Source organism: Solea solea, chromosome 1 (assembly GCF_958295425.1).
Source record: "Solea solea chromosome 1, fSolSol10.1, whole genome shotgun sequence".
Lineage (NCBI taxonomy): Eukaryota > Metazoa > Chordata > Actinopteri > Pleuronectiformes > Soleidae > Solea > Solea solea.
Window position 1 is genome coordinate 39,113,738 of NC_081134.1, and position 20,798 is coordinate 39,134,535.

The 20,798-nt window shown below is 43.5% G+C and overlaps 2 protein-coding genes across 3 annotated transcripts in view; one reads left to right on the plus strand and one right to left on the minus strand.

The window, feature by feature from the left end:
- Window positions 1–5,744, plus strand: part of pola1 (polymerase (DNA directed), alpha 1) — a 46,704-nt gene extending 40,960 nt beyond the window's left edge. The window contains exon 37 of the mRNA XM_058641949.1: window positions 4,682–5,744. Within this exon, the coding sequence (XP_058497932.1) occupies window positions 4,682–4,818 (137 nt within the window). The 3' untranslated portion in view covers window positions 4,819–5,744. The remainder of the gene's footprint in view (window positions 1–4,681) is intronic.
- Window positions 5,745–12,741: 6,997 nt separating this feature from the next.
- arxa (aristaless related homeobox a) lies at window positions 12,742–20,611 on the minus strand. Of its 2 annotated transcripts, none has more exons than XM_058650702.1 (5): window positions 20,129–20,611; window positions 19,243–19,819; window positions 18,023–18,068; window positions 15,537–15,868; window positions 12,742–14,742 (listed from the first exon to the last, which is right to left on the minus strand). In XM_058650702.1, exons 1-5 carry the CDS (start codon window positions 20,316–20,318, stop codon window positions 14,478–14,480), a joined length of 1,410 nt encoding a protein of 469 aa, XP_058506685.1. In that variant the 5' UTR covers window positions 20,319–20,611; the 3' UTR covers window positions 12,742–14,477. The 2 variants fall into 2 exon arrangements, with proteins under 2 accessions (XP_058506685.1, XP_058506686.1); XM_058650703.1 differs by having other exon boundaries at window positions 14,649–14,742; window positions 15,541–15,868.
- Between the last annotated feature and the right edge of the window lie 187 nt (window positions 20,612–20,798).

Below are 20,798 nucleotides of genomic sequence, written 5' to 3' on the forward strand. Positions count from 1 at the left end.
TTTGCTTCAGTTTGCAGACGTCTGTTGGTTTGGAGTCGTTCAGACTGATGTGTGATTTTGGCCTTCCTTATTAGTTGTTTTGACTCATCGAAATGGCCACAAGCTACTGCTGTGGCTTAAAAATATAAAACTAAAATGTAATATTAAAGTTTTCTGGTGGTGCCCAAAAACCCAGGTACTGTAGTCACCGACAAATGTCTACATCCTAAAATCCTTTGTGAATTGAATTGTTGTGATGATTCGATTTACATAAATATGGCTGATATTGGTGTTTGCCATCATTCTGTCACACTCTGTTACTAAAAGAGCAAGACATTAAAGTATCGGGTAGTTTACAGTTAAGTTAGGAAGGCATGACACCGAGTTACTCATCATGATTTACATCGTATCACTCACTGTTGTCGATGCGTCACCTTGCAACACTGTCCAGTGTCTCCATAGAAAACGATTAATCTAACACGCACTTCAGAATTAGCTTGCTCAGCACTGCGTTCATCAGATTGAGGAGAATGCATGTATATACACACTCGTGCTGCTATAAAATGTAGGTTTAAGGTGTTAGTCCTTGGTCCTGGGGCCGTAATACCCCATATTTACTGCATTACACACAACTGTTGTGTCTGTCTGTATGTATGTGTACTGTATATGTTTTTAATCCACAGCTGGAAAAACTCTGCAGCAACTTCACTCTTTTAGGGCTGTAACGTCCCAGTCGACTGGTCGATTTATGAGTCGATACGTTCTGGTTCGACTCAAATTCTGATAAGTCGACTTGTTGCCGTGTTCATTTCATACAGTCTATGGTTAGTTTGATTTCATCTGGAGGAATGTACCAAGTTGTTAACACACCCATTAGCACTTGGTACATTCCTCCACAGGTAACAGCGTGTCTTCAGAGAACACCCCCCTTGTTTTCAGTATTTTGGATGAGCCAAAGGTGGATGTGATTTGATAAGCTTGACTGTTTGTGTGTGTCGTCTGCAGTGTTGCACAGTGTGTGTGTGTGTGTGTGTGAGAGAGAGACTCTTATCTACATGTACATTGCATTTTTGTGCCTGATTGCTGCGACTGAGTAAAACATGGAGGTAATTTCATCCGCTGCAGGAGATCTCTAATAGACTATACACGCGCACACACACACACACACACACACACACACACACACACACACACACACACACATAGGCACACACACCATGAAAAGAAGAAGAAGAAGAAAGAAAAAAACATGCTGCCCCTTCCTGAGCAGGGAACATCCCATATCAATGACTTTCAAATCATTTCATGTCACTTTTCTTCTCTCCGTCTCCTCTGCTTTTCCTTCCCCCCCCCCCTCCCCTTCAGTCAGTCTATCTGTTGCCTTCTCATCCCACCATCACTCCCCCCCCTTCCAGGTCTCTCCGTCTTGAGTGTGGGCAGTATGATTGCATGTGTGAGCAATAACGTAATTTTGCCGCATTGATAAAATATAAATTGTCCTTGAGCAGCGCTTTTCTAATGATCCATTTACCGACAGCTTCCCTGCCACCTCTCAGCGCTCTGCATTTGGTCCTTGTCTACCCTCCCACTCTTCTTCCCCTCTTCTTTTTCTGCCTCTCTCTCTCCCTCGCGCTCTCCCTCTCTCTTCATCTTCCACCCTCCCTTTCTCCGGCAATACAAAGCGGGGTGGCAAAATCCGCGGGTGCGATTGTCAAATCAATTATTCATTCTGTGCAATTACACTCACACAAAGAAGTTTCCCTGTGCTCCGAGTGGTGATTAAATTAACTGCTATTCCAGCTGCCCGTCGCCACCAGCCTAATAGAATATTCATGGAGGCGGCCGACAGAATGGCCGATCTCCATTAACTTCATCATGCTCACTTAATTACAGGCTTGTTATTGTATTTACACCTAGTTAGAGCGTGCAGAGCCCTGATCTACTTGTGCCCAGCATCGCCAGTCTGCGTCGGTGTGTGGCAACACCTAGTTAGAGCAGAGATAACCCCTGATACGCGCACGGTGCACGCGTGTTGTGTGGCAGTCTTGTGTGAACGTGTGCGACGGTGGGAAAAGAAAGGTGGTATTTGCATTGACAAGTTTGCTGTTTTGTGGTTTTATTTATGCACGCTTGCTCGCCATTTAAAGCGGCGTGTTTTCTCGACAGTGTGCCTTCAATCAACGTGGCATTTTCCATCTTTCGTTTTTTTTTTTTTAGTCGGCGTCTCCTCCTCGCTGTTTCCACCCCGCCTTTCTTTTCTCTGCCTCTGCCTTCCCGGCAACGCCGTCTCCCCTCTCTTCTCTCCTCCTGCCTCATGCTCGCTTTTTAAGGGAGGCTATTTATTTGAACTGCACTCCCCACTGTGCTCCGACTTGCTGCAAGGTCTCTCCCTCTTTCTTTTTCCTCTCGGTGACTCTTAAATCATTCTTTTATCTGCTCGCCACACAGTGATTGAGGTGGAAAAGAGAAAGGAGTGAGGAAGAGGAGGGGGAGAATTATTTTCTCCTACCTTTCAGAAATGATGACATGATTGCTTTCGCTTGATCATGCATCATCACCCCCACCTATTCCCCGGATAAATAGACTAGTTTGTCTTTCCTTACCTCCCCTCTCCCCCCCGCCCCCCCTTCATCGCTGTCCTTGCTAACGTGAGGATTATCTCGTAATAGTTGCTGCTGTTCAAGTCAACCACACCGTCTCCTGAGTGTGTTTGTATGTGTGATTACTCTTTATCGCACGGGTGTTCTTTTATTCACCGTGACTGGAAGTTGGTGTGCTTTTATAAACGTTTTACTGGCAACAATTGTCTCTGTATGATTTTGTCCATGTGTGTCACTCTGTTGAGCTCTTGTGTATCTAACCTTTGTTCCCTTGGGCAGTCAGTGGGCTGGTATTTATCCAGCAGCCACTAATGTAATGGGCAGGAAGGACAAGGCAGGAGATGGTGAGGACATGACAACCGGCCATATGGACCGCGTGTGTGTGTGTTTGTGCGACCTTGTATGTTTGTCTTAGTGAGGACCAAAAAACATAGGAAGTGAGGACATTTTAAATGGTCTTTTCAGGGCTAAGACTTTGTTATAGAGTTCAGGTTGGAATTAGGTTAAGATTGGGTTTAGGTTAAAGGTGAGGGTTAGGTATTTCGTTGTGATCCTTAAGGTTAAGGTTAGGGTAAGGGTTTAGGGAAGGCATTTTGATGATGACTGTCCTGCTCTACAGGAGTGTTTGTGTTTATGGACACTTTACAGACATGCATGCAACTTGATTTTAGTTAAGTTAAAAAACTAATCGGCAGCAATTTTCACAATTGCTTCATTAGTCGTTCACCAGGCCCAAAATACCAGGAGTTTGTTTGTTCCTTGGTTCCACATATTTGTTTTACTGCATCAGAAAGTTGCAGTGAATCTTTATTTGTTGTTTTCACATTTTTTTTTGTTCCATATAAATCCAAAAACACAATAATTGAGAAGCCGAAACGTGGACACTTTTCTGCCTCCTGAAACTGCGGCGTCCTTCAGTCGACTCACCGTGTCTCTCCCGCACACTGTGCTGTGGTTTGATGATGTGTTATTACTTGGTTTCATGATACTTCATCTACACTTGATGCTCGGTATAATTTTGAAAAGATTTGATTTTGGTGGCCACCCAGTCCATGATAGTGAGCTTTCAGTCGTCTCTCTGGCTTTATTATGGCCCACCTGAAGAGATAACAGGGACAAGATATTGACTCCATGCTCTCGTTGGGCTCTGATATCGATCTCATGATCCCGTGTGTGTTTGTGCATGTCGCCATCGACCCATCAGTCCAATTCTGTGCGATCCCTCTCCTGACCCTCCAGAGTGATAGGAGTATACTGACAGAGAGTATTAGATCATTTAGTTTTCCAGTTAAAGGTGAAATGCTCCTCGGCGTTTATCAGTGACGAGGCAAAGCCGCACATCCGTTCCGCTCTGTTTAAAAATGCATAAGTTCTGCTCTGAATAGAACTGCCGTCCTCACTACTGTGGTGTTTTATAGTCTCAAAAAAAGGTGTGAGCTGCCAGGCCTTGTTTTAGTGTGTACAGGGAAATACTGAGTGTTTTGGAAGACAATGATCACCTCCAACTTGACTGTGAATGGAAAAGCTCCATTAACAGTTTCACCTCATCATCAGTCTAATATATTAAATCTATGCTCTGACTTTTCACCATTGTTGTTTCTCGTCGGAAGTGTTTTCTGAAACTAAAGCTGGGGACAGACAAGATTTTACCCACAATTCACAGTTTGGATTTTTTGAGTTGACTGTGGTCCACAGTCGGGTCGTGTGAACTGATGACTGACCCATCTGTGAACACATGTCGCCAACAGCCAATGAAAAAGAGTACGTGGGACACAAGAAATAGCGTCAGAAGACAAAGACGTCTGGTAGTGGCGGAAATATCGAAACAACAATGGTGGTGAAACTGTCGCTCTCGTAGACATGGTTGATCCTCAGTCTTTCAGTCGTTGGTTTGTGTGTCGTCCAAGTCTTTTCAAAATCGATAACGGCTGTGAACGTTGTGTCGTGTGTCCATGATGGCGTTTTTACGGCACGGTAGCATGGAGTATTTCAAGCGCAGAGCCGAAACACTTGTTGAAGTTAGACTGTTGAATTTTAAAATGAAACCTGGTAACTCTTCTTTCTCTCTCCTTCTCTTGTTTTTTTTCTAACTCCTCCTGTAGCTCGAGTTGGCAGTTGGAACAAGGAGAAGGAAGTGTACCGGAGGCTGAAGGAAGTGCCCGACAAAGTGTTGGCCACCAGTGGCTACTCGGAGATTAATCTGTCCAAACTCTTCCAGGCCTTCTCCACCCTCAAGTAAAACAACACTCTCACACCACCACCACCACCACTGGGAGACTCAAAGCTGGACATTAGCTGGACAAACTATGAAAATAAAGCTCTTTTCTCAGTTTTTTTGGTATTTGTAATGTAATATAATGGATTATTTTAGGCTCTGACCTTCATATCACTCTCCGTGGACCTTTTTTTTTGTATAGCTTCAAATCAAATCACACCCCTTTTCTCCACCACTTTCTTCACACACACACACACACACACAATGACACTGAAGTACACACTTCTGGTTTGACCCCATCACCCAGGCTCTGTATGGTAAAGGGGAGTAGCAATCATACTTAAATGACAGTCTATTGTGTGTGTATGGAGGCTGGCTGTGTCCGTGTGTGTGTGTGTAAAAATGACTTATTCTCAGAGCAGCCAGCGTACTCCAAAAGCCGCTAATTAGCCAATGATAGTGACTCTGGTCACTAAGACCACTGGATGCCTGCAGTGATCGGACACTTGTTCTGATTACCACCATTCATCCCGAGTGTGCGAGTGTGTGCGTGTGTGTGTGCGTGTGTGTGTGCGCGTGCGTGCTCACTCACACTCCTGTGTGTCAGATCAGATAATGACAGAACGAATAAGGAGGATGCAGGGAGTGACAGGGTGAAGGAGGCCACACGCGCTGCTCCCTCTCTCTCTTTTGTCTCCATATCGAACAGCTCATCTCCTTCTCCTCCACTGCCTCTGTTTAACTGATGTCATTTGATCCATTTCACTCCTCTCCTCCTCCCTCCTCCGTTCAGATTGTGTTTTAATGTGTGTAATTTTCCATGTATCCCTCTTGCGTTGCTCGGGAGGGTTTATGTAACGATTTTTTTTTTGTAATGACTAGAATATTTCGTGTTTTGATATTGATGAGAATCGTCTTGATACTGAAACTTCAATAAAAGTCTAAATAGATGTGATGTTAAACTTGTGTTATTTGCAATGTGGGGTGTGACGGATGGATGGATATTTTTGATGACGATACAATTTGTGACAAAAGAATAAGAAAGAATGTCAAATCATGATTCCAATGCATTTTCTTCATGTTCTTCAATGATTCTTAAGTGGTAAGTCAAATCCATTTAAAATGATATCCCAGTATCTTTATTATATTGTTTTCTTTACCATATCCTGCTACTTTATGCATTAAACACTATAATACAATTAACATGCAGTGAAAGAAAAGTTTATTAGGAATGATAACGACAAAATAAACTAAGAATTATTATAGTAAATCTGGGAAGCGCAATAATTAGTCCTTGCTTCATGTATTGCCATATTTAAATAACATTTCATGTTACGGTAACTGTCTGTGTAACCAGTGCATGATATAACTCGTTCTTTTTTGTTTTCCAGAACCAGTGAAACATCAGCGTCTTTACCTTCAACTGGACCGACCGCGCTCGCTCCCGTAACTCCTTGCCAATTAACAGGAAGGGCACGGTACCACTTTTTTTTCATGTTTCCTACAGGTTTCAGGCCGATACAGTCATTTTTAGAACTTTCAAACTGTGACGCTGTTGCAAACACATTTGTGACATTTGGAGTTATTTGAAAGACACAATTCTCCAACTGTGTAACAAATATTCTTCTCCCACGAAGCACAAATAAACAGCCCACATGACTCAGCTAAAATGCTGTCGCTGGTTCTTAATCACATTTTTACAGTCTGTGCATGATGAAGCATGTGATATATATATATATCTATGTCTATATATATATATATATATATATATATATATATATATATATATAGGGTTGTTGGATTGTATTGGATTTTAAATATGTCCAACATGCGATTCAGTGATTTTGATCAGTATCGGACGGCTCATCCCTATCAATTTAAAGCCAATTTTTTTCCAATTCAACTTTAAAAATAGCTTCCAATAAATGTACAATTAGCTTTTTGTTTGAGTGATGTTTCCTGAAAACTGCAGCTGTTTTTAATCATTTAAATATATAAATATCTTCTACAACTTTTTACAGCTACATCTTTTGGAGGGGTTGTAACTGGGCTGCACTAACATGGATTTTAGTCACTGATTTGAGAGTCCAACATCAGTTTTGTTCTTTTAAAAGTGTGTAATGTGATTTTTTTTGTTTGTTTTTATTTCTGCGAATGAGAAATAGTAGTAGTTATTCATAAATAGGAGTTAATCACGCAAATAGAATCCTGTTTTCAGGGCTACTACTAATGATAGCTTTCATTATTTATAAATCTGTCGATTATTTTCTGGATTAATCAGGTGGTTGTTTGGTCCGTAAAATGTCAGAAAATTATGAAAAATGTTGATCAATGTTTCCCAAGCCTTAAAATATTTAATGACTTCTTTATGAGGAGCAAAAAAAAACAGAAAATTAAAAAAAAAACCTTACTAATCGATTATCAAAACTAGGGAATTGATAATGAATAATGTAAAAATCCATCAGTGTTTTTTCCTAACGCAAATATTAGAACGATAAACTGCAACGTGCATAAACGCTCTTTATCTATACATTAGACCGTATGCATTAGCTGTAGTTAAAATTACCTCCAAGGTCTGTCCGGTGTGTTAATATTATAATATAGCAAAATACCTTATTTTCTTCTTTTTTTTTGCGGTGTGCATTTCCACAAATACTACACGCCTCACAAATCACTTCAAATTGCTGTGACTTGTGAAGGCAACCTTAAGTGGGCTGAACACTTAAACCGTGATTCACTATGCAATGGATAGACTGCACTGTGTGTGTGTGTGTGTGAGGAAGAGAGAGAGAGTGCATTTTCAGCCTATTGCTTGTAACTTTACATATTTATTAAATCATATCAGCTTAACTACTTTTCCCACAGTAACTTAACCTGCTTTTTTTTTGCCCTTTTTCCCTTTGAACAAACTCCTCCTCAGCTCACAGTTAAAAGTGCACATGAAGGCCTGCTATTCCCACTGTACCCAGGCTGCAGGGTTTTAAGTGAGGGCCTCGTTTTGTCCTCCCAGTTTGGACTAAACCCAGTCAAATTGAGTCCCTGCATTAATTCGACCCTGCTAAGCTAATAAGGTCGAACAAGTCTCTTTGTATTGTCGCGTTAAGCTTTATTGCTTGTCGTTTTGACCAGCAATGGACAAGGTAGGCTTTGATGAGGGAATTAGTCGCCTATTCTGTCCCTGTTATTCATAGCACGGTGGAACATACAAGCACCAGAGAGGGTGTCAAAAGGAGAGCTGGTCCTATTGCAAAGTGTCTCCCTTGTTGGAGCTGAAAGGGCGGTTATGAGACGATAAACCGCTTAATACACTGAGCTAATTGGATGAGAGCAAGAGAGACGGGGAATTAAGGGGCGATCCGAGAGGGGAGCGGAGTGCCATGGCCCTGCTATTCAGGTCCTGGTTGGGGGGTGGAGGAGGAGGAGGAGGCTGTTCATCAAAGCGCCTTTTAGAGCTCCTCTCTCCTCCCGGGGACTGAGTGAGGACTGATCCGGCTGAGGCTGTGGAGTGATTGGGTCTATTCTCTCTCTCAGGCAGGGACGTGGAGGGTGAAAGGAGGCCAGGTAGAATCCAAATCAGGGGCCAAATCAAACCCAGCAGCTGGGGAACGAGAAGGAGAAGCTGCATGTGGAATGTGTCGCAGTGGAAATGTGCAAAAAGTCAGTGGGAGGACCTTCTCTGGACACCTGGGTTAACCAGTGAGAGGCGGGTTGCAGGGCTGAGATCATGGGTGGAAAATAGCGACGCACTAAAATATTGAGATGTTTCATGGCACGATAATGGAGTTTTAAAATGTTAAGTATTGATTTGGTCGTGACGTCACCCATAAGAATTTGAACTTCTGTTTTGAAGCCTCCAGAAAAGCGATTTGCTTTTGAGGTACAGTCGGTATTTCAGAGACGTCACCTGCAACTATGCTCCTATTGATTATTGATGTCGATTTACGTGCTTCGTCATTTGTTTTCCTCTAAAAGGGAACATAAGTTACAAAAGCTGTTGGAAGAAGGCACAAAACTAGGGGAATGTTTACAGCAGTCACAAATGAAATCGGAAGTAAGCTCAATTTCCCTTAGACTTCCACTCAAACTCATGCGGCGGTTTCTCGATACATTTTTACTTTCAGATTTGTGGCCTGTTTTGTATTTAAGCCTCCGACCACTAGTTGGCCCCATTTTACGCTCTCCTCCTTTCACTTCTCAAAATAAAGCTTTTTTCCAGCAAAACAAATACTCTTAAGTTAAAACAAACATTGTTATATGCATAACTGATGTACACTTTTCTTCATCTAGAGAGAGTAGTGGAAGGTGTCAATAGTCAAATGCTGCCAACTAGTGGCTGGAGGAGTAGTACTGACAAATATTACCATAACGATACACCATGTCAAAGAATCAATACACTGTCATGCCATGAAATATTGTGATATTTGAGTGTATAAATATTTTATTATACCCCTGAGTATTGACAAAACGATTTTTGGTCTTAATTTAAAGGGGACATATTATACCCTATTTCCCCCATTAAAATAGTTCCCTGGTGTCCTAATGAACATGTCAGTGACATGCTTTGGTCAAAATACCATAAGGATGAAGAATCATAGTAGTTCAATAACCCTGCTAAACCCGCCCCTTTCAGAACGCTCGGTTTTCGTGCAAGGTCCCTTTACATGCAAATGAGACACAGGCAAACACACACCCACTTCTTCCAGGGGGTTTCTGATTTGTCCTCGTTACAGCGCTTTACAGCTCTATTCGTCTCCCCCTCCCTCCACTAGCTCTCTGACAATATCAACATGTCAGCGAGAGTGCCGTCACAGGAAGAGACGTCCTACATAAGGATCGAGCCGAACACTGTCCAACTGTAAATCAGTTAAAAACACTTAGGAACAGAAGATCAGCGGTGACACAGAGAGTGCAGCACCGCTGCACAGAGAGTGCAGCACCGCTGATCGGCACCGCTGATCGCCAGCGGCGCGCTGAATAAACTGTATGTTGCTGTATCAGACCGGAGACTGTCTCCGGAGACCTCACCACCGCTGACCAGCTCCGGTGCTCCGGCGAGCTGGCGATCAGCGGTGGCGATCACCGTGTAACGCGCCACCGCTGAACGCCAGCGGCGCGCTGAATAAACTGTATGTTGCTGTATCAGATCGTGTGTTCGTGTGTTCGCACCACTTCACATCAGACTGCGACCAGCGGTCGCCGTATTTAGTCAGGGGACGTATTTCACCGACGTACAAACACACAAATTGTTAAGAAAAAATCACACAGAGCTCATAACTGACCATTCTGACACGTCCTAATTAAACATATTTGTTCAGTACGTCCTCCATGACCGGAGCACAGACTCAGTCTGATACAATCACATAAAGCAGCTGTTTATGCAGCTCGCCGCTGACGATCAGCGGTGCTGCACTCTCTGTGCAGCGGTGCTACACTCTCTGTGTCACCGATAGCCTAAACTGCCGCTGGCGATCAGCTGATCGCCACCGCTGATCGCCAGCGGCGCGCTGAATAAACTGTATGTTGCTGTATCAGACCGGAGACTGTGCTCCGGAGACCTCACCACCGCTGACCACCTCCGGTGCTCCGGCGAGCTGGCGATCAGCGGTGCTGCACTCTCTGTGTCCTCCACCTCCGGTGGTCAGCGGTGGTGAGGTCTCCGGAGCACAGTCTCCGGTCTGATACAGCAACATACAGTTTATTCAGCGCGCGTTTAGGCTATCGGTGACACAGAGAGTGTAGCACCGCTGCACAGAGAGTGCAGCACCGCTGATCGTCAGCGGCGAGCTGCATAAACAGCTGCTTTATGTGACTGTATCAGACTGAGTCTGTGCTCCGGTCATGGAGGACGTACTGAACAAATATGTTTAATTAGGACGTGTCAGAATGGTCAGTTATGAGCTCTATGTGATCTTTTCTTAACAATTTGTGTGTTTGTACGTCGGTGAAATACGTCCCCTGACTAAATACGGCGACCGCTGGTCGCAGTCTGATGTGAAGTGGTGCGAACACACGAACACACGATTGCTGACTTTATCCGGCACATTAGCTTCATATATAAAATCCTCTGAGGCTGGAAGTTTGTGTAAAACACTGTGCTCCACTGTGCAGCCACCAACAGCACACTTGTCCCTCTGCGTTGACATAATAACGCTCTTCCTCCCTCGCCTGCACTCTCGCAGGGACAAGGTGGAGCTAAGGTGGAGCTTGCGAAGTAAACGTACTGGTGGGGCGGTAACATTCGCGGTGAAATGCGCATGCTGACGTCATAAGCGCAGGGAATTCAACATCGAGCGTTTTATCGCCTATACTTACACTAAGCGGAACCATGAAAACATGACTGAGTATTGTTTTTCCACACTTTGGCGACTGGTAGGGCCCCCAGAGTCCCAAATATCACTATTAAAATGGTTAAAAAGTTGATTTTGCATAATATGTCCCCTTTAACTTTTAAAACAAAAACAAAAGACCCTTTAGTGCGGCGGAGTGGGGAAATGTTGTCTCGTTGGATTTCCGTGCATGATGTAGTCCATAACTCGACACAATAAATGAGTTGTGTTACTTTTAGATATTTTGGTGCAAAAACGTTGCATATCGGATCTTTAATTTTGTAAAAAAAAAAGTGTAAATGCTTCAGGATTGGTGTTGTTTTGGGTCCTTTTTCAATTTCAATACATCAACATTCATTGTGGTGATAATTCGTGACCTGCACAAGTGCAGCCCTGTCGCGTTTGAACACGTGTGACTCTCTGTCCTCCGCTACAGCATTTCAATTTTCTCGCCTTTTTGCGCTGCAATGGAGGTTTAAGCTCTGCGCCCAGCAGGTCACCCGCCTCCCGGTGTCCCCCTGATATTAGGGACAAATTGGTTTGCCATTCATTAGTTATATTCACAATAAGATTAAAACTCCCCGGGCCCCGGACAATCTCATCAAAACTCTATACAGGAGGAAAAAAACTATACAATAAACATACAGACACGCTCCACTGAGCTTCAGCAAAAGAATGGGGAGTTTCTTTTTTTTTAAAGAACATTCTAGATGGTGGTCTGTGCGCGCACTGGAGAAAATTGTTTTTTTTTGCAGCTTTGTGACTTTATATATGTGTGTGTTGAGGATAAAAGCACGTATACTGATGTATCTCTCCCTCATCAGATCTAATTCCTCCTTGTTTGGAGTAAATTGAATGATTAACAGGTGTGAGACCTGTGGATCTGTGTGAGACAGGAGAGGAAAAAAAGAGAGAAATAGTGATGGGTTTTTTTTTCCACGAAGATGCGGACTATAAAAGGAGGCGACTACATTAATCCGTGGGGTAATTTCACGCGATTTTGGTCGGGCACCATGGAGGGGTCAAACGGAGGAGAATGCGCATTGATTGCTGTAATGCTCCTGCGTCAGTGGTGAGATCCTAGTGGAAGGGGAATTAACTGTGTGTGTGTGTGTGTGTGTGTGTGTCATTTGATGAAGTGGTTTGTTACTTCATTAATAACAAAGGGGAACCCGCTTCCATCGACACTGCATTACAGATGTTAAGACTAATTTAGCGCCTTTTAAATGGGTTTAAAGGAAGTTTTGCGCCTCCTCCTCCTCCCCAGCAGATAAAGTGGACGACCTTAATTGAAAACCCCTCTCCCTTTGTCGCGCGTTTCACAGGTTTTTTGCGGGGGATGAGGAGGGATTAAGCTCATGAATATATGCTCCGTATTTTGTCAACTCTTCTGAAGAGGATATAGACGCACGCAGCGCACTGGATTACATGCCTTTAATACGTTTCCCCGCATTGAGAGCGCCTGCATCTCTGCAGAGAGGCAAATTATCCTTGTAATCTGCTCTGCGGGTTTCCTGCACATCAGGCGACCCGTTAGTCGAGTTGCATGAGTATATAACCAAACTTTTTCAATCTTTTAGTTTTGCAAAAACACACAAAAATAACCCCAAAGCAATTTCTTCATAACACTTTTTATTAATAGTTCTATAATATTCTATTTCACATTATTATTATTTTTTCAATTGTTCCTGGTTTACACAGGCCTATATGTCAGTCCTAAAGGAATTCGAAAAATAATAAAAGATAGCTCCTTTTACCAGTGTTATTTATTGAAATTAGCATTAATAAACCAGGAGATTTACAATCACTTAATAAGAAAAGAAAAATAAACAAAAAAACATCCTTCACTCAGTTCCTCTGGGGAAAAAAAATAATAATTTTGACATAAATAATGGTCTAAGAACCTAATATTTTCATAAACACAGGTAAAATTCTACACAGGGCAACGTTCATGAAACACTACACCGAGTGCAAATTATCAAAACACTGCCTCCTCCAAATATACATGACCTTGTTTTGAAAAGTTTTTGTGGTTGTACTTTTACCCTCCCCTCTTTTTTCCCCCTCTTTTTTTTTTACACAATATATACATTTTTCTCTCACACAGTCACATCATTTAGAGACACGTCTCAGGTCTCCACTTTGCTGACATGTCCCGGAGTCAGACTCAACAGAACAGTGTGTGTTTGTGTGTTTGTGTGTGTATGCGTGTGTGTGTGTGTGTGTCATATATATGTATATGTATATATATATATATAATGCTGAGTGTTACTGTTGGACAGGTGAGCAGAGCAGAGAGGAGTCAGGTTTGTAGAGAAGGCTATGGAAGGTCTGTGGACAAGTTTCCTTTGGTTCTGGGCTGGGGGTTGGGGGGGTCGGCGGGGGGGCAGGCAGACAGACAGACAGACCTCCTCCAACTCACCTTTTATTATAGACGCAGACTGGCTCGGTCCACATCCATGCATACAAATAAAGCAGTGTTAATGTCAAGCACTCGAGAGCTGCAGTCCACATTTGAAGTGGTGCAAGAATCCTTTCTCAGGTTTCCCTGTGTGTGTGTGTGTGTGTGTGTGTGTGTGTGTGTGTGTGTGATGACCAAGTCTGATCACACTGTAAAATATGTTTTTTTTTTTTCCAGAGAACAGTTCTGTGCTTAGCTTGATGTCCAAGTGAAGGTAAGCAATTATGTATTATTTAACATATATAACATATTTTGAAGTATCACAAGTTAAAATGATGCATTAATATGTGATTGTGTTATTGCTTTGGATGGTTGAATTGGGCGTAAATTGTATTTATGTTATGCTGAACTTTGAATAGTTTATTACTGCGGCTTGAACTTAGGAATTGTATGGAGTGGTATCAAACCGAAAGCAGAATAAAAGTGTTTTATTCTGCGAGAAATCAATAAATGTTCCTGGTGAAGTGTATCTTATTTTTCTGTGTGTGCAGCTCAGAAAAATAGAAATAATACAGCCTTAAATAAACGGAACATCTTTGTTTGAAATGATATTGAGTATAATTTAACTTTTGCGATAAATCTTAATATAAAGGTAGTGTAAATAAAAGTGGAGCGTACTGTAGGACAATGGGACAATAGCAGTATTTAGTAGACAGCCACACAAACACACACTTTCTCAGCCAGTGCTCTTTTGAATTTGGTCGTGCTATTTTGTTGGGGGACATATGAGGTAACGGGATGTTTGGACACACGGGGACATAGGGACATCATCCTCCAGAGGTATGAATGGGTTTTTGAGAAGGGGTGGGCGGGCAGGATGGGGTGTCATGGAATAGGACATAAGCCCGGGACAGTGGGGTGGGGGTGGGGGGTGCAAGAGCTGGGGGGTCAAGTGTTCAGCACACCTCCTTCCCTGTGGCTCCGTTGGGCAGGATGTTCAGCTGGGTGAGCTGAGCCGAGTGTTCCTTGGCCTTGAGGCGCAGTGCGGCGATACTGGAGGCCCTGCGGTCCGCTGCAGCTGAGGAGGGGGAGGACGAAGCCGAGGAAGGGTCGGGGAGGACAGGCCCCGCGTGGGAGGGGTTCTCCACAGGAGGAGTGGGCTGGCGGAGGAGAGCTGCGGCGGTGGAAGCACTGGTCAGGGGACCCATACTGGAGAAAAGCCTGGAAGAAGACGGAAATGTAAGTAAACGATCACAAAACATTCCACATTCATGATTAAATGTTCACGATCCTGCCTTTGTCTTATTGGTTTCTTCAGTAAAAGGCCTAGATGTTAATTAAGACTTCCACTGTGCCTTACATTTGATTTCCTCTTTGGTTTCTCAGCTTTATAATAAACCATGAATTACTGAGTAACACCAAAACAAATTAGGTCAATTCAAACTACACTAAACATGTTATATGAAGGCAAAATTGTGTTCAAATAGAATGAATTTAATTCATTTTTTTATGTCTTCAATCGCACGGCGACTTCCCTGATGTAAAGGGCAACATTACGGAGAGTGTAGGGTTAATAATGCTCTCTAATGGAGAAGGGAAAGCAAATGAAGGAGGTAATTGTGGCATATGGAGTGTGCGGTGCCACCTCACAGCTCGTCTCACACATTTAGATCATTTATTAAGACATCTGACAGAGTGATTACACACCACAGTGAATAGTTAACAGTATAGCATATTTATAATCAGACAGTGAGATAAACAGTAGTCTAATGTGGTGTGGCGGAGGATTAGCATCGGTTATTATAGTGGCATGATGTGTTGGGAGTATATTTTAAGCTCGGGTTCCTGCTGTGCATTGTTCTGTACCATGTGCCTGACGACAAAATTGTAGTCATTTAGCTGGAAAATACAGGGATAAATGTGAAGTCCTGCAAGCACAAAGATTGGTGCGCCGCTGATGTAAATAACTGTAAAGCATAGACATCAGAGCCGAGGGAGGTGCATGTGTGTGTTACCTGCCAAAGGTGGGTCCGATGAAGGCAGGGTGGCGAAACATGGCAGCCGTGCCCAGGAACGTGCCCAGGCCGAGTGGGGTGCCCAGAGGTGGTGCGGAGCCGTTGTGTGGTGGTGGGGCCAAGCCTGGGAACGCGGCGGCTGCGGCTGCAGCAGCTGTCCAGGCCGATTCCAGAGCCGGGTGGTGATGAGGAGGAAAGGGTCCTCCCTCTAGGTAGTGACTGAGAGGGTGACCTGCTGCCAGGGGGCCGGGGAAGGGCAGACCTGAGGGGTGGGACTGCACCCCGGCCTTCTCACGCTTCCTCCACTTGGCTCTGCGGTTCTGAAACCACACCTGAGGGCACACACAGATGATGCACAATTTAATAAGAAGGCAATATTATTAAGCAAGGCAAAGGATACAGCTTTCATTATGCATGCAGATTTGCAGCATTAAAGTCACAAACAACACTGGAATTGTGTTAAATTCAACTTTCTTAGTGTTTAAAGTAAGTTGTGTGTTTCTTTAACACTCCATTGAACACTACACTGAGAGAGGAAATGGTAAACAAAGTTTATAGGTACATAACTTAATAATAAACTCAAACCGACTGAAGTCATTTTGTTTAAGTTTGTCAAACATTTTCTTTTTGTGTTAAAAAAATTCCAACGTGATTTCAGTCCTATTTGGAATTAAACTGACTCTTTTTGTGTGTGTTGCACTGTCAAATTTACTGTGTAGACAGGTATTTCATTTATCTTTTTACACATTTTTATTTATTAATTCATCATCATCATTATTATTATTATTATTATTATTATTATTATTATTATTATTATTACAAAAGGCTTCAGATTCATGAAATAATACCCTGAGCAACAATTAAATAATAACATATATATATGTCCATTGTGATATATTTTTTTCATCAGTATAGGATTTGTGCACATGCAGTGCAAACACAGTCACTCTTCAAAGTTTTTCCTCCAATTTGTGTTGTCACAAAGATTTCAAAATTTCAAAACTACAATATATACTGTTTTTATCAAGCATTTATAATCTGATATTTTATTGCAATAATTATTGATTTAAACCTTTTTGTATTGCCTAGTCATGATTATAGAGGCTCCTTGTGTAAAAACGAGAGTCTCATGGTCTCAGACCGAGACCCTGTCTCTTTGTGATTAACGTGCACGCACACACACATTGTAATAGTTGTGCAGTTCAGGTGGTGGCCAACAGGCGGAAAGTCAGCGATAATTACTTGTAAGGTAAACCCCGCCGTTCACGGTCCCTTAAATCTACTTCTACGTCTAATTAAGCCTCTCTCTCTGTCTCTCTCTCTCTCTCTCCTTCATTCCCTCCATCCGTGTCGACACGGGGCCTCGGGGTGGGGGGAGAGAGACAGAGAGAGAGAGGTAATTAAGTGCGCTGTTTAACAAAAGATCCCGAAAATTACCGCTGAACTGGCTCCAATAACAATTAATGCGCTTTAAATTAAATTCTCCAGGGATGTGCAGAACAAGTGACTTCCATCAGAGGGAGTATTTAACTTTCCCACGCATCCACTGGTGCCCAGTTTGCACTGCAGACGCACGGGGGCATCTCACAATGAGCAAAATGTCAACAGTGAGGAGAGTGATTTGAACGAGGCAGCTTGAGCGACAGGCGCGCACACACACACACACACACATGCACATTATTCCCAGAGGGCTGTTTAGCATTACACAGCCGCAGGGGAATTTATGAGTTTTTATCACCTCCTGATGGCGCCCGTTAAGTGATTTGTTCACCTACTGCCCCTAAAGAGACATCTGTTGTTTTACCGTCGGGCCATAACCTCCCGGAGCTTCCACCGTGTTTGGATTGTCTCTGTGGTTATGAGCCCGGGCTTTGGACATGCAAGCCACGCTTTTAGTGAAGAAGAAGAGGAGAGAGGGAGAGAGAGAGAGTGAGAGGAGGGGTGAGAGAGGGAGGAGAGCGGGGAGCAAACACCTTTAATGGTCTCTCATTCGCTCCCAAGTGCAAAGCATCGGATCAATGCAGGTCTATTGCAATCACATAATGGGAAATCAAATAGCATTATCCCTCCCCTCTTTCTCCCCCTCCCTCCCTCCCTCTCCCTCTCTCCATCTCTCCTCACACACATCCTTCCACTCTCTCCCCCTCACACACACACACTGATGGGAATCCAAACACTATATCCATACACGCCAGTGTTTGCTCCTGCACTAAGTGAGCGTTTTATGAATCGCCAGCTTCGCCTTAATCGCCACTAAAACGTCCCTCGTCCGCGCGTAATAACATTCAATAACAGGAAAGCACCTTCCATTTAACACGTTCTCGCCCGCCATAAATTACCGCCACAAATTGATGATCCTCAATCAGTGACGCACGTCACCGGTGATTATGTATCACGGGGACACTTTTATTTGTTCATTTAGAGGAGGAGTGGGTTGTTGTTTTTTTTTGTTTTTTTTGGGAGATAAAAATAAAGAGGACACTTACTTGGACGCGGGCCTCGGTGAGGTCCAGGCGCATCGCGAGCTCTTCTCTGCAAAGAATAAAAAAAGAGAGAAAAGGGTTACAGGGCAACGTTTGGAAGCAAAGTAGAATTGCTGTTTTGTTCCCTCCTATTGTTCACTGTCAACAGACCATAATAGGCTTCATTTTTTTTAGTTTTTTTATTCCCCTCTCTTTCTCTCTCTCTCTCTCCTCCATGGAAAACGTCATGGCCATATTCTATTTTCCCTGTCACGGGTGAGTAGAAATAGGCCTAGTGATTGTTAGATTTTTCCCTGTGCCCGGGCCTGTCACTGTAACAACATAATGGCGCAAAATAATGACATCTAAACTAGCCTGCCACAAAGCAATTGACGCTGCCTTCAGCTGCTGAGATTGGGCTGCGGGTGCAAATTAGAGCGAGAGCTGCGAGTCGTTTTAAAAAAAAAAAAAAAAAGTAAATCGATTGGAAAATATGAATAATCCCAGTGGCTTAAAAAAAAGCACCACAAAATGTACAGTTCTTGTGTATGCGAGGGGATAACAACTATATAATTTACGCTTAATATTAAAATAATTTGAGTTTATTTATTTATTTTTACATTAACCGCATATATAATATATAATATTCTGTGTATAAATATATATACACCTGCCCTTGAGCTTGAAATAAGACCACTTTCTTCTTCTTTCCCTCTCCTTGTGTCTTCAGTATCATGTCCAGCGGCCAAAAAACCTCCTTAATTATTCGACCTGTCGCTCTCATGTGCGGATGCAGGTGTAACAAAACGTCCCTATTGTGTCGCCGCACTTTCAGGCCTATTGTGTGCACTTGTACGAGGCACGGGTTTGGTGCTGATGAGGCGGATCCTGCGCAGTGTCCTGTTGCACACGTGTGGATTTACTGTGGACATGATATGAGCTTTGGATGTGTTTGTTTAAAAAAATAAAATAAAATTCGATACATTCAATTATTAGAAAGATTTAAATATAAATAATATAAATTATGATGAATAATAATTTAATAAGAAGAGGAATATTCAATCAGATATTATTGTTGAGGTTGTATTTGTATTTAAATTTAATATAAGGCCTACCATTTTTGGGTTTTAAAATATAAACGCATTTGATTCATAATAGTAATAATAATAGCATAATTTTTTTGTTGTGTGTTTAAAGTTGTGTTACACATTTTACTGTTATATAAATTATATTTGTTTTCTTACCTGGTGAAGACGTCGGGGTAGTGCGTCTTCTGGAAAGCCCTCTCCAATTCCTCCAGCTGGTAACTGGTGAACGTAGTCCTGTATCTTCTCTGCTTCCGTTTCAGCATCCCTTCTTCCGAGTCACTGCCGGCCGAAAGACACACGCTGTCCTCCCCGTCCCTCACGTCCCCATCCCCGGCGTTCAAGCTCTCCCTCTCCTCGTCCTTCGGGGACAGCGCCGTCGCGTCCGTGCAGCTCTCTTCCTCCTTCCCCGCGTCCTCCTCAAACTTCAGCGGGCCGAGCTCCACCAGCCCCAGGCTGCCGTCCTCCGAGCTCTCCTCGGGGCTCTGGTCGCCCTCTCCCCGGCTCAGGGACGCGTTCTCCCGGTACGACTTGCTGCGGCTGATGCTCACCTGCGGCGCCTGGCTGATTTTGAGGCTCTCGCTGGTTTGCTCCTGCAGGAGGAGCCGCTGCTCTCTGTGAGTGTCCAGCTTCCCTGCGTGATCGTGGAGGTATTTACCACCGGGTCCGTAGAGCCGGCGGAGCTTTGGTGGCAGGTGGATGTCAGCGCTGAGGGACAGCGGTTCTTTCGTTGGCCCTGCAGTCAAACAAGCATTTTTTTAAATAAATAAATAAATTAATTAATTAATTAAATAAATAAATAATAATAAAAAAAGAATATAGTCAAGGCTGTAAATTTCCCTCTAAATAACTTTACAACTTAAAGAACAGCGAGGCCTATTTATGACACCAAAGATCTTATCTAACACATGCTGCTCACTTCTCTGGAAACCAAAAAATCAAACGAGTTGGAGCTGAGAAGACTTTTAACACTCTTTAAAGATTAAAAGTGCACATTTTGCTTAGGTTCAGATTCTTTCTCCCCGGCCCCCCTCACGGTTCTTACCGTCGGCCGGTTTGTCGAGCTCTCCTCTGCCGGGCAGACCCGTCAAACTTTGCGCTCCTATCAGTCTGACCTTGCAGGGACTGCGGCGGCCCAGAATGCTCTCTATGCAGTAAGAGGAAAGCAGCGTCGGGGATTTGCTGCTCTTCCTCTCGCCCCGGTCGTGGAGATCTTCCTCAAACTGGCCGCTCATGTCGACGCTTTGGTTCGTTTGGTTCTCGGTGCCGCCTGTCACTCTCTCCCTCTCTCTTTCTCTCTCTTCTCCTTTGCTCTCAGGCCAGAGTGTGCGCGTGAATGTGTGTGTGTATGTGTGTGTGGGGTTTGAACCTCCTCCCTCCAGTCCTCTCCCTCTCTCTCCCTCTCTCGTCTCTCGCTCTGTCTCCTCTGTCACTCTCTCTCAGCTGATGACAGACAGCGGTTATGGCTGCTCTCTCTCTCTCTCTGCAGACTGGAGGCTGCTGCCGTTGCTGCTGCTGCTGCTGTTGCTGCTGCTGATTGGCTCGTGTGTGCAGGGAGAGAGACAGCACGAGGCTGCTTTATATATTTTACATTAAGGTTAATTTGAGGGAAAGGCGTCAAAACCCGACATGGATTTTCCCCCTCCCTTGCTGCTTCTTGGAATGAACTAAAAGAAAAAAGAAAAAGTTGCAGAAGCAAATTCACCAGCTTCTTG

Bases quoted from the DNA above. Each gene is read 5' to 3' on its own strand.
- arxa (XM_058650702.1), bottom strand. From the start codon at position 20,318: ATGAGCGGCCAGTTTGAGGAAGATCTCCACGACCGGGGCGAGAGGAAG. The intron at 18,069-19,242 runs GTAAGAAAACAA...TATTCTTTGCAG, and splicing joins TACCCCGACGTCTTCACCAG to AGAAGAGCTCGCGATGCGCC. The intron at 15,869-18,022 runs GTAAGTGTCCTC...GTGTGCCCTCAG, and splicing joins TCACCGAGGCCCGCGTCCAA to GTGTGGTTTCAGAACCGCAG.